This window comes from Erythranthe guttata, chromosome 8, assembly GCF_056151865.1.
Source record: "Erythranthe guttata isolate IM_541 chromosome 8, IM_541, whole genome shotgun sequence".
NCBI classification, from domain to species: domain Eukaryota; kingdom Viridiplantae; phylum Streptophyta; class Magnoliopsida; order Lamiales; family Phrymaceae; genus Erythranthe; species Erythranthe guttata.
In genome coordinates, this window is record NC_142540.1 from 23,258,154 (window position 1) to 23,280,052 (window position 21,899).

Below are 21,899 nucleotides of genomic sequence, written 5' to 3' on the forward strand. Positions count from 1 at the left end.
TTGCAAAAGCTAGCTGATGGGAACCAATTTATGTACAAAAAATGCGAGTTGATGAAATTAAAGCCCTTCAACCGCGCCGCGACTATGTTGTGTGTGTGAGAGAGAGAGAGAGATAGAACAAAACTGAAGTGTATGCATGGCAGAATATATCACACTTAGCTTCCTCATAGTATTTTTGTTCCCATTAGTGAATGTTTATATATATATATATATATATATATATATATATATATATATATATATATATATATATCTCCCTTTTGAATTATTACTAATGATTCTAGCTAGTGCTTAAAATTAATTGCAAGGGGAGTTGATGAAATATCTTCTGCGAAGAAAATCAAGCATTCAAAATAATTAATCATCAGTCAAAAGGTGTACGTACCGCCAGCTTGATACTTGATTGGTCGGATCTCTAATGTCCAGTTGTAGTTATCCTAAATCTTTATTAATTAGTTTCCATGAAATTTTAAATCTTTTAATTATTTGTTGGCTATCTCTGATTTTGTGAAAAAAAAAAGAGATACTAAATAAATTAAATGCATAACAACAATTAATTAATTAATTAATCAATTAATTGTATTGCAGTTGTAAATGTTAAATAAAATGATTATAATCTAGTGATATATAATATTTTGAACAATTGCTTTCTTGATGCTTTATTTCAAAACACAAGTTTTTTTTTTGATAAGACAACACAAGGTTGTTTTATTTTCAATTAAAATAAAATGAATAATCCTTCGTTGTGGTATTATAGTGGTTGATAGTGACATATTGGAACAATTGCATGGATATGGAAAGATACAAAGAAAGAAAAAAAATTGGAAAGATAATACAAAGGAGTTTGCTATTATCAGTGCAATTTTTCTCAGTTAGAGTGCAAAATAATTCATTTGTAGAGAAACTTGTTAACTTTTATCAAATTCTCTCGACCTCCAAATATACCGAACTTTGTAGATCGTGATTTATTTTAGCAACAATCAGTTAGAACACAACAATTACCAAGATGGCCAACATCGATCCCGTTAATGAGTTAAAAAATTACGTTTTTGTCTGATAATTGTCGATTTTTAGTTGTTTCGTGTAAGATATCACGAAATTCTTCATTGAGTTTCGTGGTTTTCTGTACGAAATTAATATCATATTATGTTTTACCAATAATTTCATACAAAACACTACGAAATGTTAACTCATATTTCGTACAAAACATTACGAACCAAACAGTAAACTGTTTTTGTTGTATATTTCGTACATTTGTACCCAAAATGTACACACGTAGTTCGTGTAATTATACACGAAATCCCTAATTTTTCTTTGTGCAAATATCTAACTATTTTTTTTAAGCAGCACTATAAAGACAACTTGTATTTTGATCCCGCAGTTTTGGAGCGAAACGAATATGAAGATTTCTCTCATTTTTTCCAAGTTGATATTGTGTTCGATAGTAGAGAAGAATTAATCAAGTGGGCCAAAGCAACTACAGTTATTCATTCTCACCGTTTGATTTGTCAGTCTAGAAGGGATAATGCACAGTATTTGACGTGTGACAAATACGGACATGACCGACAAACGAATATCGATGTGGAAGATGCTAGAAACACTAGAACAAAAAAATGTGGTTGTTTGTTCAAATTGATTGGCAAAAAGTCAAGGTTTGATGAATTATGGCGGTTAACTGTCAGCGGTGGCAAGCATACTCATCTTCCGACTTTGTTTCCTCAAGGACATGGTACGACTAGTCGTATAACTCCACAACAGAAAACAAGAATTAAAGAATTGAGAAATTCTCACGTGAAGCCAATGTTACTCATGGATAGATAAAGGAAAGATGATCCGACGATACAAACATCTATGAAGCATGTCTACAATGAGTTGGCCAAGATTAAATCTTAGGTAATGGAGGAGATGATTGTTATTCAGTTTCTGATGCAAAACATTCAACAAGGCGAGTATCGACATTGGCATCGCGTCGATAGTGAAACGAGCAACACAATAACGGATGTTATATTTGCATGTTCCGATTCTATTAAGTTACTACGGCTGTTTACGTATGTTATATTGATGGACTGCACATACAAAACCACTAAGCAACTAAAAATTACGATTTTTTAAATTATGATTGTTGTTTTATAATGCATTTTATTGTTTAAATTATGATTGTAGTTTTATAATGTATTCTGTTGTTTAAATATGTAAGAAACATTATTCACTTTAATCTTTTCAGTCTATACCAAAAAATGAATTACAAAATATAATTTTGTATTAGATAAAATAATAATAAGTTAAAAGACTATAAATAATCATTAAAAATACGTACGTTTGGAATTTTTTGGTTCCGTTGTATCTAGCCAACGTATCGGTAGTTCATGTTTAATGACACTCCGTTTACCATGACATACTTCATCTCAGTAACCCCGGAACAACCATAATGGTCCATGTCCACGTCATGTGCAGTTTACATGTAAACTTATCAGAAGAGTGTGTACTTGCGTGGTTTGAAGAAAGATACCTTCTTCGGATAGTTCTTGTAGATGTTGTTCAGTAGATGTTGCGGGGAAGTTAAGTACGCCTGCCTCTCCGAGAATTTTTTCTTCGGCTCAAAGCTCACCAAAGTTGTCGTAGCATGACAAAAAAAATCTGTTTTTGAAATAAATTAACGTTTTTAGAACCAGTTATTAAATTAACAGATATTATTTTATATACGCATGCAGTAAATATTTTTTTCATTACCATGGCTTCTTTGATCTTTGATGCACAATTTCACACCGAAAGTCCGTAGATCATAGTTGGGCGGCAGGAGATGAGACATGCTGAAAGTCTGGATCAAGACAAAATCATACAATAAAATAAAATCATTTGTGATTTGACATGTGTGAGTGGGAGAGAGAAATACAGTATTCCTAGTAATTCTGCATGTGAAACGTGGAGCTAGAGATAAGAGAGAGATGTAAATTATTATACCTTTTGAAAGAGCTTGAGATCAGAACAATGAAATTTTAATTTGTTCTCCGTATATATAGAGCAGGCACTTAGAATGCACACATACTAGCTAGCTCCGTACTGAGAAAAGGGAGAGTACTGATATAAAAATGTCTGATTGCAAAAGCTAGCTGATGGGAACCAATTTATGTACAAAAAATGCGAGTTGATGAAATTAAAGCCCTTCAACCGCGCCGCGACTATGTTGTGTGTGTGTGAGAGAGAGAGAGATAGAGCAAAACTGAAGTGTATGCATGGCAGAATATATCACACTTAGCTTCCTCATAGTATTTTTGTTCCCATTAGTGAATGTTATATATATATATATATATATATATATATATATATATATATATATATATATATATATATATATATATATATATATCTCCCTTTTGAATTATTACTAATGATTCTAGCTAGTGCTTAAAATTAATTGCAAGGGGAGTTGATGAAATATCTTCTGCAAAGAAAATCAAGCATTCAAAATAATTAATACTTTATTTTACACTTATTTTGATACAAAATATCACTTACAATCACATAAGTAACTTCAAATAAAAAATTAACCAAAACATGGAACGCACATATCCATTTCTAGTAACATTATGCTTTGCAAGCTATCATATGAAAGTGTAGGTTCACCCAGTGTACTTGTATGGTTGGTTGCAAGTTCCTTCATTATCAAATAAAAAGATATATTTATATATATGAATTCATCCAAGCAATACTATTGTACACATGACAAAAGAAGAGCTAGTGCGACATTAGACTAGACTTCACACACGATTGGCATTCGGGATTTCGTAGTGCTTGAACGGACTTTTAACCACCATTCCCCAGACTGCTCGAAGAGGCAGTCAATTTAGTAAGCGTGATTCTAATATCATTAACCGCTTCGGAAGTTTGATTATTGATCATAGTTTGAGATTCCATAAATCGTTGCGAAGTATCCTCTAAACTCCTCTTAGGTGTGGAATTGTAAGGTACAAAATTATAAGCCTCCTCGGAGTAGGGATTTTGATAAGGTTTCTTAGATGTGTTTGTAGCATTTGCTTCTCGATCACGCAACACTTCCTTAAAGATAGGAATCATCGGACACAAATTCGTAGAATGTTCCATGTTCTCGCAAATACTACAACCATTTTTATTAACCTTAGGCGTATGCATAGACGTAGAAGCAACTCCGTTGACTTTCCATAACTCCATCGCCTCGACTTTGTTAGCTAATGTGGCTAACCTAGCGTTGAAATCGTCTTCCTTCCTAATTCGGTACACGCCACCCACTAAAGATTCGGTAGTTGATCTACTAGACCTATGTGAAATACTATTCATATCCCAAAATTGGTCTCTTTCAGATGCAGCATCAAAATCGAAATACTGTGAAATATTATCCATATCCCAAAATTGTTCTCTTTCAGATGCAGCATCAAAATCGAAATACTGAGACAGTTGATCAGAATCTTTATTCAAGAATTCTCCATTACCAAATTCACGACGACCAAGGAAACCAGCTCGAATTACATCAGCATACTTCCATATCTGCACAAGAGCAACAAAAATCAAGGGCTATAATATATGTGTAATGGTGAACCCCCTCCCCATACAGACCGAGAATAAGGACAAGTGAACGAGGAAAAAGGGAGAAAAAAAAAAACCGCAACTAATCTGCATAAAATAAGAATTACCTTTTTATCTGCCTCCTGGAACTTATTGTTCAAGGAATCCTGCTCCACTGTGTCGAGTTGGCCTACATGATGCTTCTCCAGCACCGTAATTTCGGCCTTCTCTTGGCCTACATCACCGAAATTAATGCATAAAATAAGTGCATTCTTATTTCCTTGGGATTGTTGGAAACCTAATTAACGTCCGATAGAGATGAATGTACGCGACCAGATTCATATTACAGCAGAACCTCGATAAATTAATTACCTCGCTTAAATAATGATTTCTTCTGGTCCCAACTCGGTAAAAACATACTAAATTTTTAGCTCGATAATTTAATATTTCACTAAATTAACAGAATTTTGTCGGTCCCAACTGTATTAATTTATAGAGGTTTAACTGTATAAGCAATGTCTTGAGATGTAAAAACTACATCAGATTAGCTCTTCAGAGTTTATAATTACCATATGCAGCAGCTGGTTGGCCTGAGGAAGGCACCACAGGAACAGAGCTTTCGATCAAGTAGAGCGCAATGCAGAACTCCCTCAACGTAAGCATGTTGTCATTTTCTTGATCGGGTAAGCCCCACACGATCTCTAAGACCTCTGATGAAACAAATGCAACATAAATTAAATAAAATAATAGTATTACGAACACAATAAAAGATTTGCCTTGCTAAATATGTAACATGCTTCTTCAATCAACAAGCCAAGTGAAAGCATTAACATGTAGCCTATATGCAAAGTTAAATAACAGCATCACAAAGCTCAAATTGATCAGCGACTTCCACATGAATATACAATACATCGAAATAAATCACGAGCACCATAAGAATGATACCTGTTTAAAGGGATATAATGATTTTTTTTTTATTTTTTTTTAATTCTAATCCTAAATGAAGACAAGTTACCTTGTGGCAGCTTCAACCGAAAGAATAAGTTGCGTGCCTGTTGAGCAGTAATTTTTCCGTCTCTGTCAGTATCAACTTGTTCGAATACCTTGCTGTACTTCTGAACATCAGGCCGAGTGATCATTCGTGGCCATGGATGCCGAGATTGAGCAGAATAAATTCGATTTGCTTTCGTCTCGGTGGATGGGGACTGCTGATCTTGAACTGCAGTAGAACGGTCTGCTAAAGAAGTCAAAGTTGCGTCCGCAGAAGGTGACGGTGAGAACAAATTTCCGGAGTCCAAAGGAAAGCGATTTTCTGTCGGTGAAAGTGATTTAGATTCTTGTTTTCCCGACCGGGAATCCAACGAAGAAGTGCCATTCCCCACTGACGATCCAGACCGGAACAACTCTTTAAATTCTGGTGTTTTAGATTGTGTAATAGTCGAGGATGCAGAAGCAACGCCTTCTTTACCATGCAAGGCAGCTTTCATATTCGACCAGGGAGTTGGTGTTGCTGCGAAATTTATTTCAGGAGCAGGGATTTTGGCTGAAGCTGGACCATGCAAGGCAGCTTTCACCGTATCTTTAGTCAATTCTTGCTCACTCTGTGCCACTGTAACCAGTTTAAGAGCATTATAAAACTCCGTACGATTAAGGGAACCATTTCTATTTTGATCAGCATGCCCCCATATCTGCACAAGAGCTACAAAAGTCAATTTTGATTTAAACTCGTAAAACTTCGGCACATCAAATAACCAATCAAAACAGCCAATCACTGTTAGTTGTTAAGCCAGTTCTAACTCATGACAAAAGTGAGATAACGTAAACACGAACAATTCCATCACAATTTACGACCATCGCACCAAGTTGCAGCATAAGACTTCCAAAACCGATCTCGATACTAAACGAACAGACAAAAATCAGCCCGAGTGGCGCATGACAAAACCAATACACACCAACACCAACCTCAAGCAATATTTGATTATTTCGTAACCTCTCTCGTTTTCAGTTTTATAATTAGTGCTGATTTAACGCATCGAATTGACCGGTTACTAAGCACAATTTTTCGACAAAAAGCCCTGAACAAACAAACAAATCCAAATCGGATAACTGCAAAATCGCTTCGTACAAAAAATGAGAAAATAATTTAGGGAACCTGAGCAAGGATTGGTCTGGATAAATCGGAGCCTTGGAAGAAATCAACCGCCTCCTTCCCGCTAATCCGACCATCCCCATCCGCATCGGCTCTCTGAAAATATTCCTCGAATTTGTCCGTAATCAGCTTCTTCACCGCCATTCTCCGTCACAGAAAATTCAATCTGTTTAACAAGACGAATCACTTTGAGTTTGCAGATCGAAAACGATCGACAAGCATTCTGCAGAAGATGACTGGAATTTAGGGTTCCTAGTCATCTTCACCATCAATCGCCAGCAAGCAGAGGTCAAACTGAGAACTTTTTGTTTTTTTTTTTAAATGGAAGAGTTGATCGGCCAAATTTCAAAGCATTGTTGAGCGGGTATTGAATTGCGTTCCCGTTTTATAACGGGCGGGTAATACTCGCTAAATTCATAGCCGGGTTGGTATCCAACGGGTCGGACCATTATTTTATTTTGGGTAAATTACGAATCTTATTTGGGTAATTACAACCACACCTCAACTATAAATCTTCTTACACGTTCATCATTGCGGTTTCAAATTTAGTGGAATTTTCGAGATTATATGGAATATTATCACTTTTGTACCCACTTTATCCCATTCGAACTCCACATTTCGAAGCAAGATGATCATAATATGTGTTTTTCGGCTTGTATATATCAAATTGTAGTGCATTAAAAACTGTATTTTTACACAAAATGAGTAATAATTAGAGCACATTCCACATAATCTAGATAATTATGTTGAATTTGACACCATAAGGGTGGAAGTGTAAGAAAAAATCATAGTTGAGGGGTAGATGTAATTATCCAAACAAAAGGGTTTTTTCCATAAATTGACCATACGTCAGGGGTGGTTATAATTTACCCTTTTATTTTCGAAGAAGAAGAGAAATTTTATTAGGCATAAAGAGCCAAGCTTGGAGGAAGGGTATTTTCGTACAAGGCACATTTAGTGGTGGAAGCCATGTTGAGGGATGGTCTATACGTGGCAGTTGAGTTTGTTTGAAGAGGTCGATGTGCGAGCTAAGAATATCGTCGATGCACGGCGTAGCTTCCCCATGAACAAACTTGTTCCTCTTATCACAGGTTTTCCATAAAATGACCGACGCTAATTGTTGTTGTTCGGTATTGAGTGTATTAATGCAACGTTCCAGCCATACCTCGAATGCCGTGTGACTAGCCGCACTCCGTGAGAATATGCATGATCGTTTCAATATCTCCACAAGAGCAGCAGAATGGAGACGATGCAATCTTACGCCAAAAAAATTTGGTGGCAGTTGGGAGAATGTTCTAGCACACTCGCCATAGAAAGATACGAATTTTAGGTGGGATATTGAGTTTCCAGATTTGATGCAAGGCGGGTCCGCTTCCACTCGAAGAGTGCCCAGTATGGTGCGATGTGCTATCGACCTTGGTCCGTGACAAAACGAGGCGATAACACGAGTTAACTGTAAATCTGCCCGTCGAGTGAAGTGCCAGATCTTCCTTCACCAGTGGTTGCACCGCCAATGGGGGTTGAGAGAATTTGTATTCGGTCAACCGGCCAAAAAGCCTGGTTAATTAGAGTAATGTTCCATGAACAAGACTCCGAATCAATTATGTCAGCCACCGTGTATGGGAATGAGCTATGAATCGGCCGCTTGGCGATAGTCCGGAAACTGCCATCTGTTAAGTGTATATTTTTACACTTTATCGTATCTTTTTATTTGAGCTTTTGGTGTGTTTTAACGATAATTGGTGCTTAAAAAGTTGATTTATTGTATTTCAGGTATAAATTGAAGAATTGGAAAAGTATGGGGTCAAAACTGCAATTTTGGAGAAAATATGGGCCAAAAGTGAAAAAAAGCAGAATGCTGGAAAATCAAGGACCGCACGGCCGTGCGGATTTTAGGCATAAATCTCACACGGCCGTCCGGATGGGCGAGATAGCGCAGTGAAGGAATCCTAATTGCACAAGGAAACTGCCTTCTTCCCCAAGTTTTTCACCCTATATAAGACCAAGCCAAGCACACAATTAGGGATCCATCTTTTTACGCAATTTCAAGAGCAACAAAGCAATAACGAAGACGAAGAATTCGAAGACTCCAAGCATAGATTTATCGTCTATGATTTATTTTATTTGCATTTTTCCTTTAATCATGAGTAGCTAAATTACTTATTTCTAGGATTTTATTTGGAACCCTATGTGGGATTTATGAACCCTTTTCTATGATTTTATGCAAGTTTTAATTCCGGATTATTTCTTCTACTTGTTTTATTAAGTGCATGAATTTGATCAACTTATGTGCTTTTATGTTATTGTTAATCGCATGAATCGGAAGATCGGGTTAATAATTAGAACTGTGGTAGAAGAGCCTTTGTGGTATTAACATAGGAATATAGTTAATCTCTTAGGTAGCCATTATTGAGATTTGTGCTTAATGCTGTGTTCTAGAATTAATTGCATAGGAATATAGTAATTGAATCTAGAATATTAGAATCGTAATACACGCGGAAGCGGGTTATGATTATTTTAGCATCTCAGGTTAATAATCCGGGTTAATTGATTGCATAATTGAAGGAATTGGGGGAATAATAATCACATAGGGGGAAGAATAAAGTCCTAGGCTTGTCTACTTTGATTAATCTTCGTGTTTAAATTGCTTTCTTGTTTTTATCTATTTAATTGCTTTAGTTTAGTTTAGTTTATTAATCATCTTTCGACTGTGTAGGGTGGGCTTGATAATAATTGGTAGAATTTAGCGTCTAGGATTAAGTAATTAAATATTCCCTGTGGGTTCGATATCCGGACTTAATTGTCCACTATATTACTTGTACGATACGTGCACTTGCGTGTAGGTTTTCGACCAACACCATCGTCCACAATCCATTGGACCCCCAAATCAAAGCAGTGATACCGTTGTCAATCCTAACCCTAAGGCATGTTTGTACGTAGCTCCTTGCCGCCAGAATGCTTCTCCATGTAGTCGAGGGTCGAGAGTCGATATTAGCCGAATGGAAATCACAATCTCGGAAGTATTTCGCCTTGAGGATTTCTAACAAGAGTAGATCCGGCTTTGAGATGAGACGCCACCCTTGTTTTGCCAATAGAGCTAAGTTAAAGCTTTTCATATCCCGAAAACCAAAACCACCCTCAACCTTAGGCAAACACATTGTCTTCCACGAAAGCCAAGCCAAACCCTTATTTTTTTTATTTCTCCACCAATACCTCTGATAGCCGATGCAGACCACTCGGTAGACAAAAATAGCTCATAACATAGGTCGGTGTAGATTGCAAAATCGATTTAATAAGAATTTCCTTACCAGCGCGAGATAATTGTTTAGTCACCCCATCCTCTAATCTTGTCCCAAAAGCGGTCGCGAAGATAAGCAAAAATATCCTTCTTAGTTCCCCCCATTGAACATGGCATCCCAAGGTATTTATCATGTTTCTCCACCACTTTGAATCCCAAAATTTCGTTGATGGTGGCCTTAGTAGCCGGTGGAGTAGACGAGCTAAAAACCATGATTGATTTGTCAAGATTGATCTCTTGTCCTGACGTCGCTGCGTATATACTGAGGATATCTTTAAGAGTCCTAGCGTCTTGTTCCGAAGCATCGCAGAAGAACAAAATGTCATCTGCAAAACACAGATTGGAGATAGCAGGTGCCATAGGTGCAATTTGGATTCCGTGGAGTCTTCCATAGTTCCATCACTTACGGCTGTGGCGGTCATAGCAATGAGTGCCTTTCTACAATATATAAAAAGGTAAGGGGAGAGAGGGTCCCCTTGCCGAAGTTCTCTCGACGGACGAATCGTCCCAAACTGAGTACCATTAAAAAGAAAAGCGTAAGAGACCGTAGAAACACAAATCACGATATGATCAATAAACGAAACAGGAAGACCAATTTGGAGGAGATTTGTTTTGGGAAATGTGCATGGTTCTACAAGAAATCATCTCATTTTGCATGGTTCTACAAGAAATCATTATAATTTTATTTTTTTTGTTTTTTTGATAATTAAGTATTTTGTTTTAAAGAAAATTACATATGACACGCAAATGCAAAGCACAAGGTTTCATGAGTCAAATTGCCAGAAAAGGGAAAAATATGATGAAAGGCTTTGGATGGAAAGTCCAACAAACCGGATGGTCTAGATTGCTTGAGAGATCGGGAAGTTCTTGTATCTGACCATAGAAGAAAAGCGAGAGCGAGAGAAGAAGTTATTGCAGTGAAAGTTGGGCCTTATGTACCTATTACCGACGATGACTTTGTCGTTAATGTTCTACTCCAATACGGAATAGGGATGACGACGATGCGACATTGGCAGATAATGAGGTGGACGATGACGACGAGGATGATGACAATGGTGATAATGATGATGGTGATGATGAGGTTGTTGTGCTGGCACCTTGTGCAGGTGTTGAAAATTCTCCTGTGTTGGGTGGTCCGGATCGGCGGTTTATTCAAACCGGCCCGAACCTCCCTATACACGGTCCGGTTCTGGTTCACTCAATACTTGAGTGTCGAACTTGACAGCCGGTTCCAAAACGGAACTGGCCGGGTGTCGTACCTTGGTCATGTCTAGATGGTGGACATCTAAGGGGGAGTGTGATTAAATTTTTGGAGGTCATGAATGACCACCATTACACTCACCTAGGGTGGAAATCGGAAAGAAAGTTTTTATTAACGTCAGTTTCGGTATGAATTTTCCAATTTTGGAACAGTTTTCTATGGTCCGATTTTCGATCAATACATAATTCCGATCAAAATAATTTTGAAAATTTCCAAAAATTATTACTATTTATTAACTATTATACAATTCCGAATTTTCCGAAAGTATTTACGAATAATTGATCAATTATTCTTTTCTCTGTCTCTCTTTCTCCCGTCTTCTCTTTTCTCCCATTTTCTTCTCTCTTTTCTCTTTTCTCACACGACAAAGCGCCGCAGCTGAAAGCGCTGCCGAAGCAGCGATGATGCTGACGTGGATGGGCTGATGTGGATGGGCTCCTTTCTTAGTAGATCGGCGGTGGTGGCTGTCGACGGTGGATTTTGGTGCTTTTTCTAAGGGTAAATTCCATTCCCCCCCTTGTACATTGACTCAGTATTACTTTATCCCCTTCTACTATCGATTGCATTGATTTGCCCCTGCACTTGAAAAATTGTCTCAATGTGACCATCAATGTTAGTTGTCAGACATTTGACCTTAATACCGTTTATCTAAAATTTAAAAAAACGCCATATCTCCTAATTTAAATAATTATTAAAAAAACAAAAAATACAATAATAAAAAATTCAAACGAGAAAACCTAGTCCACGATGCCAGCCACAATTTATTTTTTAATTTTTTTTAATTTTTTGTAATAATTATTTAAATTGAGAGGGGTGATTTTTTTTTTCCGACTTATATCAAATGGTGTTAAATTTAAAAGTCTGAAAATTAACGGCGAGGGCCACATTGAGATAATTTTTCAAGTAAATGAGGCAACTCGATGCAATCGAGAGTAGAAGGGGACAAAGTGATCTTGTACCAAAGTACAAGAAAGGAAAGTAAATTTACCATTTTTTTTAGGGGCAATTTGCTATAGGTCCCTCTATATTATAATTTATGTGTGTAAATCCAAGTCAAAATTTAATGTTTTAATAAATTAATAATATTTATTATTGCAAAAATACCCTTAATTAAATCAAACCAAATCCCAAAAAATCTCTCTATCATAACAAATTCCCAAACATATCTCTTCCAAATATTAACTAAAACAAATACATTAATTCATAACGAAAATATACAATTTATTTTACAAACTCATACTCTAAAAACGTCACCGCAACCCCACCACCAATTATGATCCGGGAATTGCGACGTCCATGACTCCGCGAACTGCAAATAGCAAACTGAAAATTAGATTTTATATTATTGAATTGCAAACAACAAAATACCTATGCTTTCGCCAAACGCAAACAGCAAACTGAAAAAACAAAATTCATAATTTGTATTACTAAATTACAAACAAAAAATTACCTATGACTTCGCCAAATGCAAACAGCAAACTGAAGAAAAACATTCAGCAAAACTTGCATTATTGAATTGCAAGCAATAAACTACCTATGACTTGGCCAAACGCAAACAGCAAACTGAAAAAAAAATAATAAAAAAAAAATCAGCATCATTAAAAACATCAACCAAAAAATTGTTTATAGAACAATTTGCAAACAACAAAAATATTAAACAAAAATGTTTGTAAAATGTAACTTAAGACATACCTTGCAAATTGTAAACCAGAGGAATCGAATCTCAACATCAAACGCAATTCTTCAAACAACAAACGAAATTAAACCAATTGCAAACGGAAATTTCTAACAACAAACGATGGGAGGTTCTACATACGGAAAACACAATGCGAATTTGACTAGGATTTTGGATTTCTGATTTTTTTGGGAGGGGATGTTTGTCGTCCTCTTTAATTCTTTCACAAAGAAATCCTCTCATAATCTATTAAGATCCTTGTTTTTTTTCATCTCTATAATATTTCTTCACTAAAAAAAAGAAAACGAAAAAGAAAAAAAAAAAAGAGAGAAGCACGAGAGAGAGAGGCGTGAGAATTGAGATGCAGAAGGAGAGAGATGAGGAATTATATAGGGAGAAAGTAACGTGAGATTGGAGAGAGAGGATATATAAGATTTATTTTCTTATTAATTGAGGGTGTTATGGTCTATATACCAATTATTTTAATTTATTTATGTTAATTTATTGGGTCAAATGACCTATGCCTATATTCATCTAACAACTAAGATCTCTAGCTATATAAGTCCAAAATAAGGTGTGTCTAGCAAATTTCCCCTTTTTTTTATTGAGCCAATGGTTCGTTGCTATTCCTTAATATGCATCTATGTATGTGTTTTGTGTTTGGCATTAATGGATGGTGGTGTATGTTTTGGCAAAATACATACATAGATGCAACTCCTGAGACCGGCGGTCAACGCCGGAATTTGACTGGAAAGGAAATTAGAAAAAAATTATATTCTAAAAAGAAATTTACTCCCTTCTTCCTATTTTAATTGTCGTTTTAGGCTAATTCACACATATTAAGAAAACTAATAAATGTGCATGGATTCTATAAAAATCTTAATAAAATGACTAAAAACCCACTTTAATAAATGTTTTCCCATTAATTTTATTAATAGTATTAAGGGCATAATTGAGAAAAACACAATAAATACTTCATTGGAATCCTAAAGTGACAATTATTTTGAAACGAAAAAAATTCTCTAGAAAGACAAATAAAATAGGAAGGAGGGAGTATTTTTTCAAAAAAATTATGAAAATGGGGTTTAGTATGATATATTTGTTCAAATTCAAAGTCAAATATTGATTGAATTATAGTATAATGGATGAAATAAAATTGATGAAAATACATGAAGTGAGATTTATTTTCAAATTTTTTTTTCTGAACCAACGTTCATTTAAATATCTCATATTTATCTTTTGCTGTAAATATATTATAGAAAGAGCACCGGGAATTGAAGAAGAAGCAAAGAGAGCAAAAAGTGGAGAGAGTCTTGTGTTGAAAGCCACATCTCACCGCACTGCGTCCCCAATTTAAAAATAGTAAATAAATTATATTTAACTCTTAATTATTACATTAAATAAATAATATAATTTGTTCCCACCACCACCACCTCCTCCTCCTCCTCCATTGCAGCTTTTCCTCCTTCCCAATCTCAATTTTTGGATTTCTTAATGATCGCCGATTCCGATTTCGTAATCTACAAGTAACGGATCGCTGATCGGAGGTTGCGATTTTAATTTCTGTGTGAATTTCTGCGATCGAATCATGTCGGGATGCCCATCGTCTTCGTCGGGATCGGAGGAAGAAGATGAAGGAATCGACTCGTACAGAAAAGGTGGGTACCACGCCGTCAGAATCGGCGATTCTTTCGCCGGCGGTCGGTACATCGCTCAGCAGAAACTCGGCTGGGGTCAGTTCTCCACCGTTTGGCTCGCTTACGATACTCAATCATCTGTAAGAATTTCCCCTTTTTTTTATTATTTTATTATTTTTTATTTTTTATTTCTCGATGCACCAATTTCTTTGGATGACATTGTTTGGATTATATCTCTTGTTTGTGACTATGAGTATCTATTGATGTGCAAATGCAATTTAGAAATATATCTTTGTATTTTTTGAATTAGCTGTATTAATCGCGATTGGATCGATGCCTGGTTTGTTTGTCGTCGTTCGTATTGATGATCTCGGGAAGGTAGTTATTTCATGAAAGGAAATGCGTGGACTCACTAGTTTTGAAGTTCATTAACTTCAACGCGGAATGATAGTTGTTACACGTGTTCTTAATCATGGCTGATGAATGAATGATGTTATAATAATAAGTATAGCTTATTTGACGTGTTGTGATCCCAGCCTTTTCAAATTTGATGTCTTGTTTCTGAAAAATAACAATTCACGTGTAATTTAAGAAGTAATTCGATGCTGTTTCGTATTTCATACTACTTGTTAGATGCGGAAAAAAAGTGCTTTTAGTACGCAAAGTACTAACTGCAAGATTTGACTCGGGGGATCGTTTCATTTTCAGTACTTACTTTTCGAGAATTATAGCTTTTGTAAATAAATTATTATTTTGCACGATTGCAAGTCGCGTAACATGTTTAATACCAGAACCGGAGTGGTGTTTGTGACATTTTCTTGTTTGTGGTCCTTTTTGGTGTTTGTGACGACATCTTCGTGTTTGTGGTCCTTTATTATTTCACAGAAATATGTTGCCTTGAAGATCCAAAAAAGTTCGCCTCAGTTTGCTCAAGCTGCACTTCACGAGATTGAGATCCTTTCTGCTGTTACTGCTGGTGACCCGTCGAACATTAAATGTGTCGTACACTTAGTGGACCACTTTAAACACGCGGGCCCAAACGGGCAGCATTTATGCATGGTCCTGGAATTCCTAGGTGATAGTTTGCTCCGCCTTATCAAGTACAACCGTTATAAAGGCCTTGAATTCAACAAAGTTAGGGAGATATGTAAATGCATTTTGACTTCTCTCGATTATTTGCACGGCGAACTAGGACTTATACACACTGACCTCAAACCCGAAAACATTCTTCTATGCACCACCATTAATCCGTCAAAAGACCCAATTAGGTCAGGGATGACTCCCACGCTTGAAAGGCCCGAGGGAAACGCGAATGGAGGAATATCCATAAGTACGATCGAGAAAAAACTAAAACAAAGGGCAAGAAGGGCAGTTGCAAAAATATCAGAGAGGCGAGTTTCCATGGGAGGGGTGGGCATGGTTCCCAAGCCTGCTAGATGCTTGGATGGGATAGACTTGAGATGTAAGGTTGTGGATTTTGGAAATGCGTGCTGGGCGGATCGGCCAATCGCTGAAGAGATTCAAACAAGGCAATACAGAGCTCCAGAAGTTATACTTCAGTCTGGTTATTCGTTTGCTGCTGATATGTGGTCTTTTGCTTGTACTGCATTTGAGCTCGCGACTGGTGAGATGATGTTTACACCCAAGACTGGTCAAGGGTTCAGTGAGGATGAGGTAATCATTTCACCCGATTTCATGCTTATATGCATTATAGCATGCTTCTGACGAGCTCGTTGCTCTTGTGTTCCTCACTTAATTCTACAGAAATGCTTTAAATTTGAAATCTACAGCTTTTTTATGTAAGATACAGAAACTAGAGTTAAATATTTTATGAAAGAAAACCCAACTATGTTTGTAAATTACTAGCGTTGATGTTTATTTTCATATACAAATTGCACATATATGGAAAACAGAACGAACGGTTAAAACAGTATTTAACTATTTTTAATTTCGAAACTTTGATATTTTTTTCGTAAAAACTTCAATGGCAGTTTCTGTAATTTACCTTAACTTTAAGTGTACTGATATGGTCAAGTTGAGATTATTAGGAGTATATTGGTGATTGGTCGATGTAGCTGGTTGTACTTTAAGTGAGTAATGGCCCTTATCTCATAGAAGCTCATATATGCAGTTTCAAGAATCGGAAATTTAGGGAGCAAAAAATTCAAATATGAGTTGCGTTGAAATCCTAGTTATTATTCTTCTTTCAGATTTATATAGCTAGTTTGACTAGAAATGGTAGCAGTTGACTTGTGATAAAAACAAAAAGTTGTGCTTTTGCAGGATCACCTTGCTATGATGATGGAGTTCCTTGGAAAGATGCCACGGAAGGTAAACACGTAAATCTCATTTCTCTATATTACTCGAATACATGCAAGATTTTGCTGACCACCATTCTTGATGGTTTGAATAAAAGATCGCCACAGGTGGGGCCCGATCTAAAGATTACTTTGATAGATATGGCGATTTGAAGAGGATTCGAAGGCTCAAGTATGGGTCTCTTGATCGGCTACTTATTGAAAAATATAAATTTTCTGATGCTGATGCTCGTGAACTTGCGGATTTTCTCTCTCCCATTCTTAATTTTGAGCCGGAAAAACGGCCTACTGCCCGGCAGTGCCTGCAGCACCCATGGCTCAATATCGAAAATCAGATGCATGGTGAGGTAAAGAGCGAATCCAGCGTTGAAAAGGTGAATGTTGGAATGAGCAACCTGCAAATTAAGTTGCACAAGTGATGTATGAAAATGAAAGACAGTTTTTTTCCCACATGTTTTGAGTTTTGTTGTTCGTGGTTAATTTTTTTTTTGGATTATTCGGTCGGAGTCTTTGTTATATTTGATTTATTGACTAGTTGAGATGTAGTATATATATTATGTGATTAGCACGGTAAAAATGTTAACACGTGATTGAGAAACTGATATTCAAGTGCCGAATGCGTATGGCCGGCATTTGTAAATGTATCGAGGTAGTTGCTTCATAGATGTCGATTTTCATCGAACAAATTGATGATGGTTTTCTCGCTTTATGATTGAACATCGAGAAAAAGGAAGCTCCAAAGTGACCTGGCTGCAGATGTCGTACTCTTATATATTGGTACCCTCGAAGAAAAATCCGGAAATATCAAGCTGAAGTCAGAGTGAAGCTGATTATTTTGCTGGAATTGTAAAAGAGTAGCTGGATTTTGGTGCTTCAAAGGACAATGGTTTACTAGAATTGTGTGATATGATGATACCTGCATTGTGTGATAATAATCTTGTATTAGGAGTTTTGAACTGTATAATTGTACTCCCTTTTGCAATTTATCTTGATTATAGAACCTCCAACCCACACCGACACCCCGATTTGAATATCGGTAATTTTATTTCATCATGGAATAAAAATAACTTGTTGAGAAAATGAAGCCTAAATCTTAAAATGTGGCAACTTATTTTTTTTAGTGAATACTAGTGATGTTACATGAAATATATTGAATAGCATCTCGCTATATATTTATGCATATAGAATTAATATCCACGGTAAATAAAATAGAGAGTCGTTTGAACTGCATTGGGTAAATTAGGTTAATCGTATGTGACAGGCTTGAAAATTAGCTGATACTTAAATGCTAGCATGATGGACTAGAAACTGAATAATGTCTTTGACACGAGCACTTGTCTAGTTTGAGAAGAAATGAGGTACTATAAATAAGACTAGTGTTTCCTCAGCTAGGGAGAATTAGTAACTCCATTGGATTTTAAGGGTTTTGGATGTGAGAGAAAGGACCACATGGAAATCAGTTTTCTACTTAACTCTTGGATGAATCATAGGTCAATTTTAATAGTATTTGAGTTACTAAGTGGGCCAACATATTTGATGTAAGAGCCTGTCAATTTTAATGAATCATAGGTCAATTTTAATAGTGTTATAAATAAGGGCGAATGGCAAAAAGGTCCATCATATGGAACTTAAATGCATTTTGGTCCAAAAAAAAAAACAGTCTCTCAATTAGAAACTCTTTCATGCTTCAAAGATTTTAAAATCCAAGTTGAGAAATTTTCCGGTTTCAAAATAAAAAAATTGAGGAGTGATCGTGGTGGAGAATATTTATCTTCTTTATTAGAAGAATTTTGTCGAATCCCTGGGATTAGACATCAATTGACGGCCCGGTATACGCCGCAACAAAATGGTGTGGCGGAGCGAAAAAATCGAACAATCATGGATATGGTTCGATGTATGTTGAAAAAGAAAAATATTCCATCGGAGTTTTAGGCTGAAGCGGTCGATTGTGCCGTTTATTTGATCAACCGAACACCGACGAAGAGTTTGGAGAATTCTACTCCAAATGAGGTCCGGTATGGTAAGAAGCCAAATTTTAGTCATCTTAAAACATTTGGTTGTCTTGCATATTCACATATTCCAAATGCTATGAGGACCAAGTTCGACGATAAAACCGAAAAATGCATTTTCATTGGGTACAGTGAGAGGTCAAAAGCTTACAAGCTTTACAATTCTCAAACGAAAAAAATTGTGATAAGTCGGGATGTTCGTTTTGATGAAAAATCCTCTTATGATTTTTCAAAAAATTCAGAATCATTAACTTGGCTGACCCTTGGAGTTGAAGAAGGCGATTCTCAAGCAATGCAACCAAGTGATGGTGAAAATGAGTCTCCACAAAATTCACCATCACCCCAGCCAAGAAAAATGAGGAGTTTGAGAGAAATCTATGATGAAACAGAGGAGGTGAATGCAACAAATCCTATTTTCTTTGCATTCTTTGCCGGGATGATCAATTCCTTTTGAAGAAGCCTGAAAAGAATAAAAATGGAATCAAACAATGAAAGAAGGGATCAAGGCGATTGAAAAAAATGAAACTTGGGAGCTCACACCTTTACCTTCACACAAATCTCCTATTGGTGTGAAATGGGTGTTCAAAACAAAAACCAATCTTGATGGTTCCATCAACAAATACAAGGTGAGGCTTGTGGCAAAAGGATACAAGCAAAAAGGAGAAGACTTTAATGAGGTATTTGCTCCCGTTTCAAGACTTGATACAATTCGTTTAATTATCTCTCTTGCGGCTCAAAATGGTTGGAAGTTGTATCAAATGGATGTCAAATCAATATTCTTGAACGGATTTCTACAAGAAGAAATTTATCTTGAGCAACCTCCCGGATTTATTAAAAAGGGAGAGGAAGAAAAGGTGTACAAACTCAAGAAAGCTCTCTATGGCTTGAAGCAATCACCCCGTTCATGGTATGATCGAATTAATGGTTATTTCATTAAATTTGGTTTTGAACGTTGTCCTTTTGAGCATACTCTTTACAACAAAAGGAATTCTAACGCCGGTTTTATGGTGGTGAGTCTTTATGTTGATGATTTAATCTTCACGGGTGATGATTTTGAGATGTTGGCGGAATTCAAAGCTTCTATGATGAAGGAGTTTGAAATGACCGATCTAGGAGAATTGCATCATTTTCTTGGCATTAATGTGGAACAATTAAAAGGAGGAATTTTAATTTCTCAAGAAAAATATGCAAAAGAAACTTTGAAAAAGTTCAAAATGGAGAACTCAAATCCGGTGTCAACTCCTTGCATTACGGGCTTAAAATTAAGCAAAGAAGGTGAATGAAAATTGGTGAACACAACCATGTTTCGAACCTTAGTTGGAAACTTGATGTATCTTAAAGCCGCTCGTCCCGATATCATGTTTGGTGTAAGTTTGATTAGCATGTTTATGGGGAGAAGCCATATTAAAATCATTGGAAGACGGCGAAAAAAATTCTTCGATATGTCAAATGAACCATTGATTATGGTATTTTTTATGATAAAGTATTTCTTTTAAATTTCTTGGTTTTGCAGATAGTAATCTTGGTGGAAGCGTGGATGATTCAAAAAGTACTTCCGGTTATGTTTTTAATCTTGCAAGTGGAGCAATTTCTTAGAGTTCGAATAAACAACCAATCGTGGCCCTTTCTACAACCGAAGTGGAGTGCATCGCGGCTTTTTCCGCTGGATGTCAAATATGTGGTTGAGAGGAATTCTCAAAACCTTGAGTTTCAAGCAAGATAGGCCTACAATTCTTTTTTGTGATAATAGCTCGGCTATTTTTCTCTCGAAAGATCCAGTTCTTCACGGAATAACAAAACACATTCGTCTTCTTTCCATTTCTTAAGGGAACTTGTTTATGAGGGTGAACTCAATCTTGAGTATTGCAAAAGTGAAGAACAACTTGCGGATATTTTCACTAAGCCACATGGAGGTCCCGTTTTCTCGAAAAATCTTGAAGGTTTGGGGGTCAAAAGCTAATTCAATTTACGGGAGGCAATGTTGGATATATGGACTTAATGTGAATTCAATATTGGAATTAGTGGCAATTCAATATTGAAAGAAGCGGGCATTAATGTTGGAACAAGTGGGGGATTGAATGTTATAATAAATGTGTGAATTTGAAGCACCATTGTCTAGATGTATCTAGACAATTGTCTTATGATTTTCCTATGTATTAAATTATAATTAGAAGAGTTGCTAAGAGTCATCTTGTAATTTATTAGAATATTAATGTAATTCTCGCTATAAATATGGAGTGCTACAGATGATTTTAAGCAAGACCAAAAAAAAAAACAGAGAGAGAAAGAAATAATTTTTCCATCCACAAACAATAGTATTATTACTTTCTCTACTAAAAAAAAAATTCAAGTCTTCACAAAATCACTAAAATTCAAATTCGGGATTAATCATTTTATCCCATCCTAGTGCCTACAATTTATCTCCCGCAATTCGCAATTCGGATCTTGGATGTCTGTAACGGCCTCGTACTCTTGTTAATTAACAATAATAATAATTTGGTTATATGTAACCCTTCAACTAGACAAACCAAGTACATTAAGAAACAATATTATTTTTCATTTTCTCAACAAATTGTCATATATGGGTTCGGGTACGACGAGTCGACCGACGGCGACTACAAGATTGTCTGCTTTCAAAGATTGGGGCTCGATTCAACAGCCATGTATAGTTCCAACACTGATTCATGGAAAAAAATCGGGGATTTTCCTGATGGTGATTCGCTAGAGGATCACATGGGAAAGTTTCTCAACACAAGACTTCATTGGATGATGAACGAAATTTTCGGTATTGTTTCTCTTAATTTGTCGAATGAGAAATATTAACAAGTCGCTTGGCCAGAAGATATAGATATCTTTGGTCTTTCTAATGATTCTCGTGTAGAGTTGCAAATTCTGGGAGGCTATCTTGGTTTGGTGGCTTACAACGGTGCGGGTGATATGGATGTTTGGGTTATGAAGGAGTATGGTGCGGTAGAATCTTGGACTAAGATATGGACACTTTCGCATCCTTTGT

The 21,899-nt window shown here is 36.2% G+C and overlaps 2 protein-coding genes across 2 annotated transcripts; one reads left to right on the forward strand and one right to left on the reverse strand.

Moving 5' to 3' along the window:
• Positions 1-3,641: 3,641 nt before the first annotated feature.
• Positions 3,642-7,061, reverse strand: LOC105965023 (uncharacterized). Its single transcript, XM_088822437.1, has 5 exons — positions 6,692-7,061; positions 5,555-6,227; positions 5,109-5,249; positions 4,668-4,774; positions 3,642-4,521 (listed from the first exon to the last, which is right to left on the reverse strand). The coding sequence occupies exons 1-5, from the start codon at positions 6,830-6,832 to the stop codon at positions 3,805-3,807; spliced, it is 1,779 nt and encodes a 592-aa protein (XP_088678563.1). The 5' UTR covers positions 6,833-7,061; the 3' UTR covers positions 3,642-3,804.
• A 7,140-nt stretch (positions 7,062-14,201) lies between these two features.
• On the forward strand, positions 14,202-17,884 carry LOC105965120 (uncharacterized). Its single transcript, XM_012989640.2, has 4 exons — positions 14,202-14,699; positions 15,445-16,233; positions 16,843-16,890; positions 16,976-17,884. Exons 1-4 carry the CDS (start codon positions 14,511-14,513, stop codon positions 17,294-17,296), a joined length of 1,347 nt encoding a protein of 448 aa, XP_012845094.2. The 5' UTR covers positions 14,202-14,510; the 3' UTR covers positions 17,297-17,884.
• Positions 17,885-21,899: the final 4,015 nt, after the last annotated feature.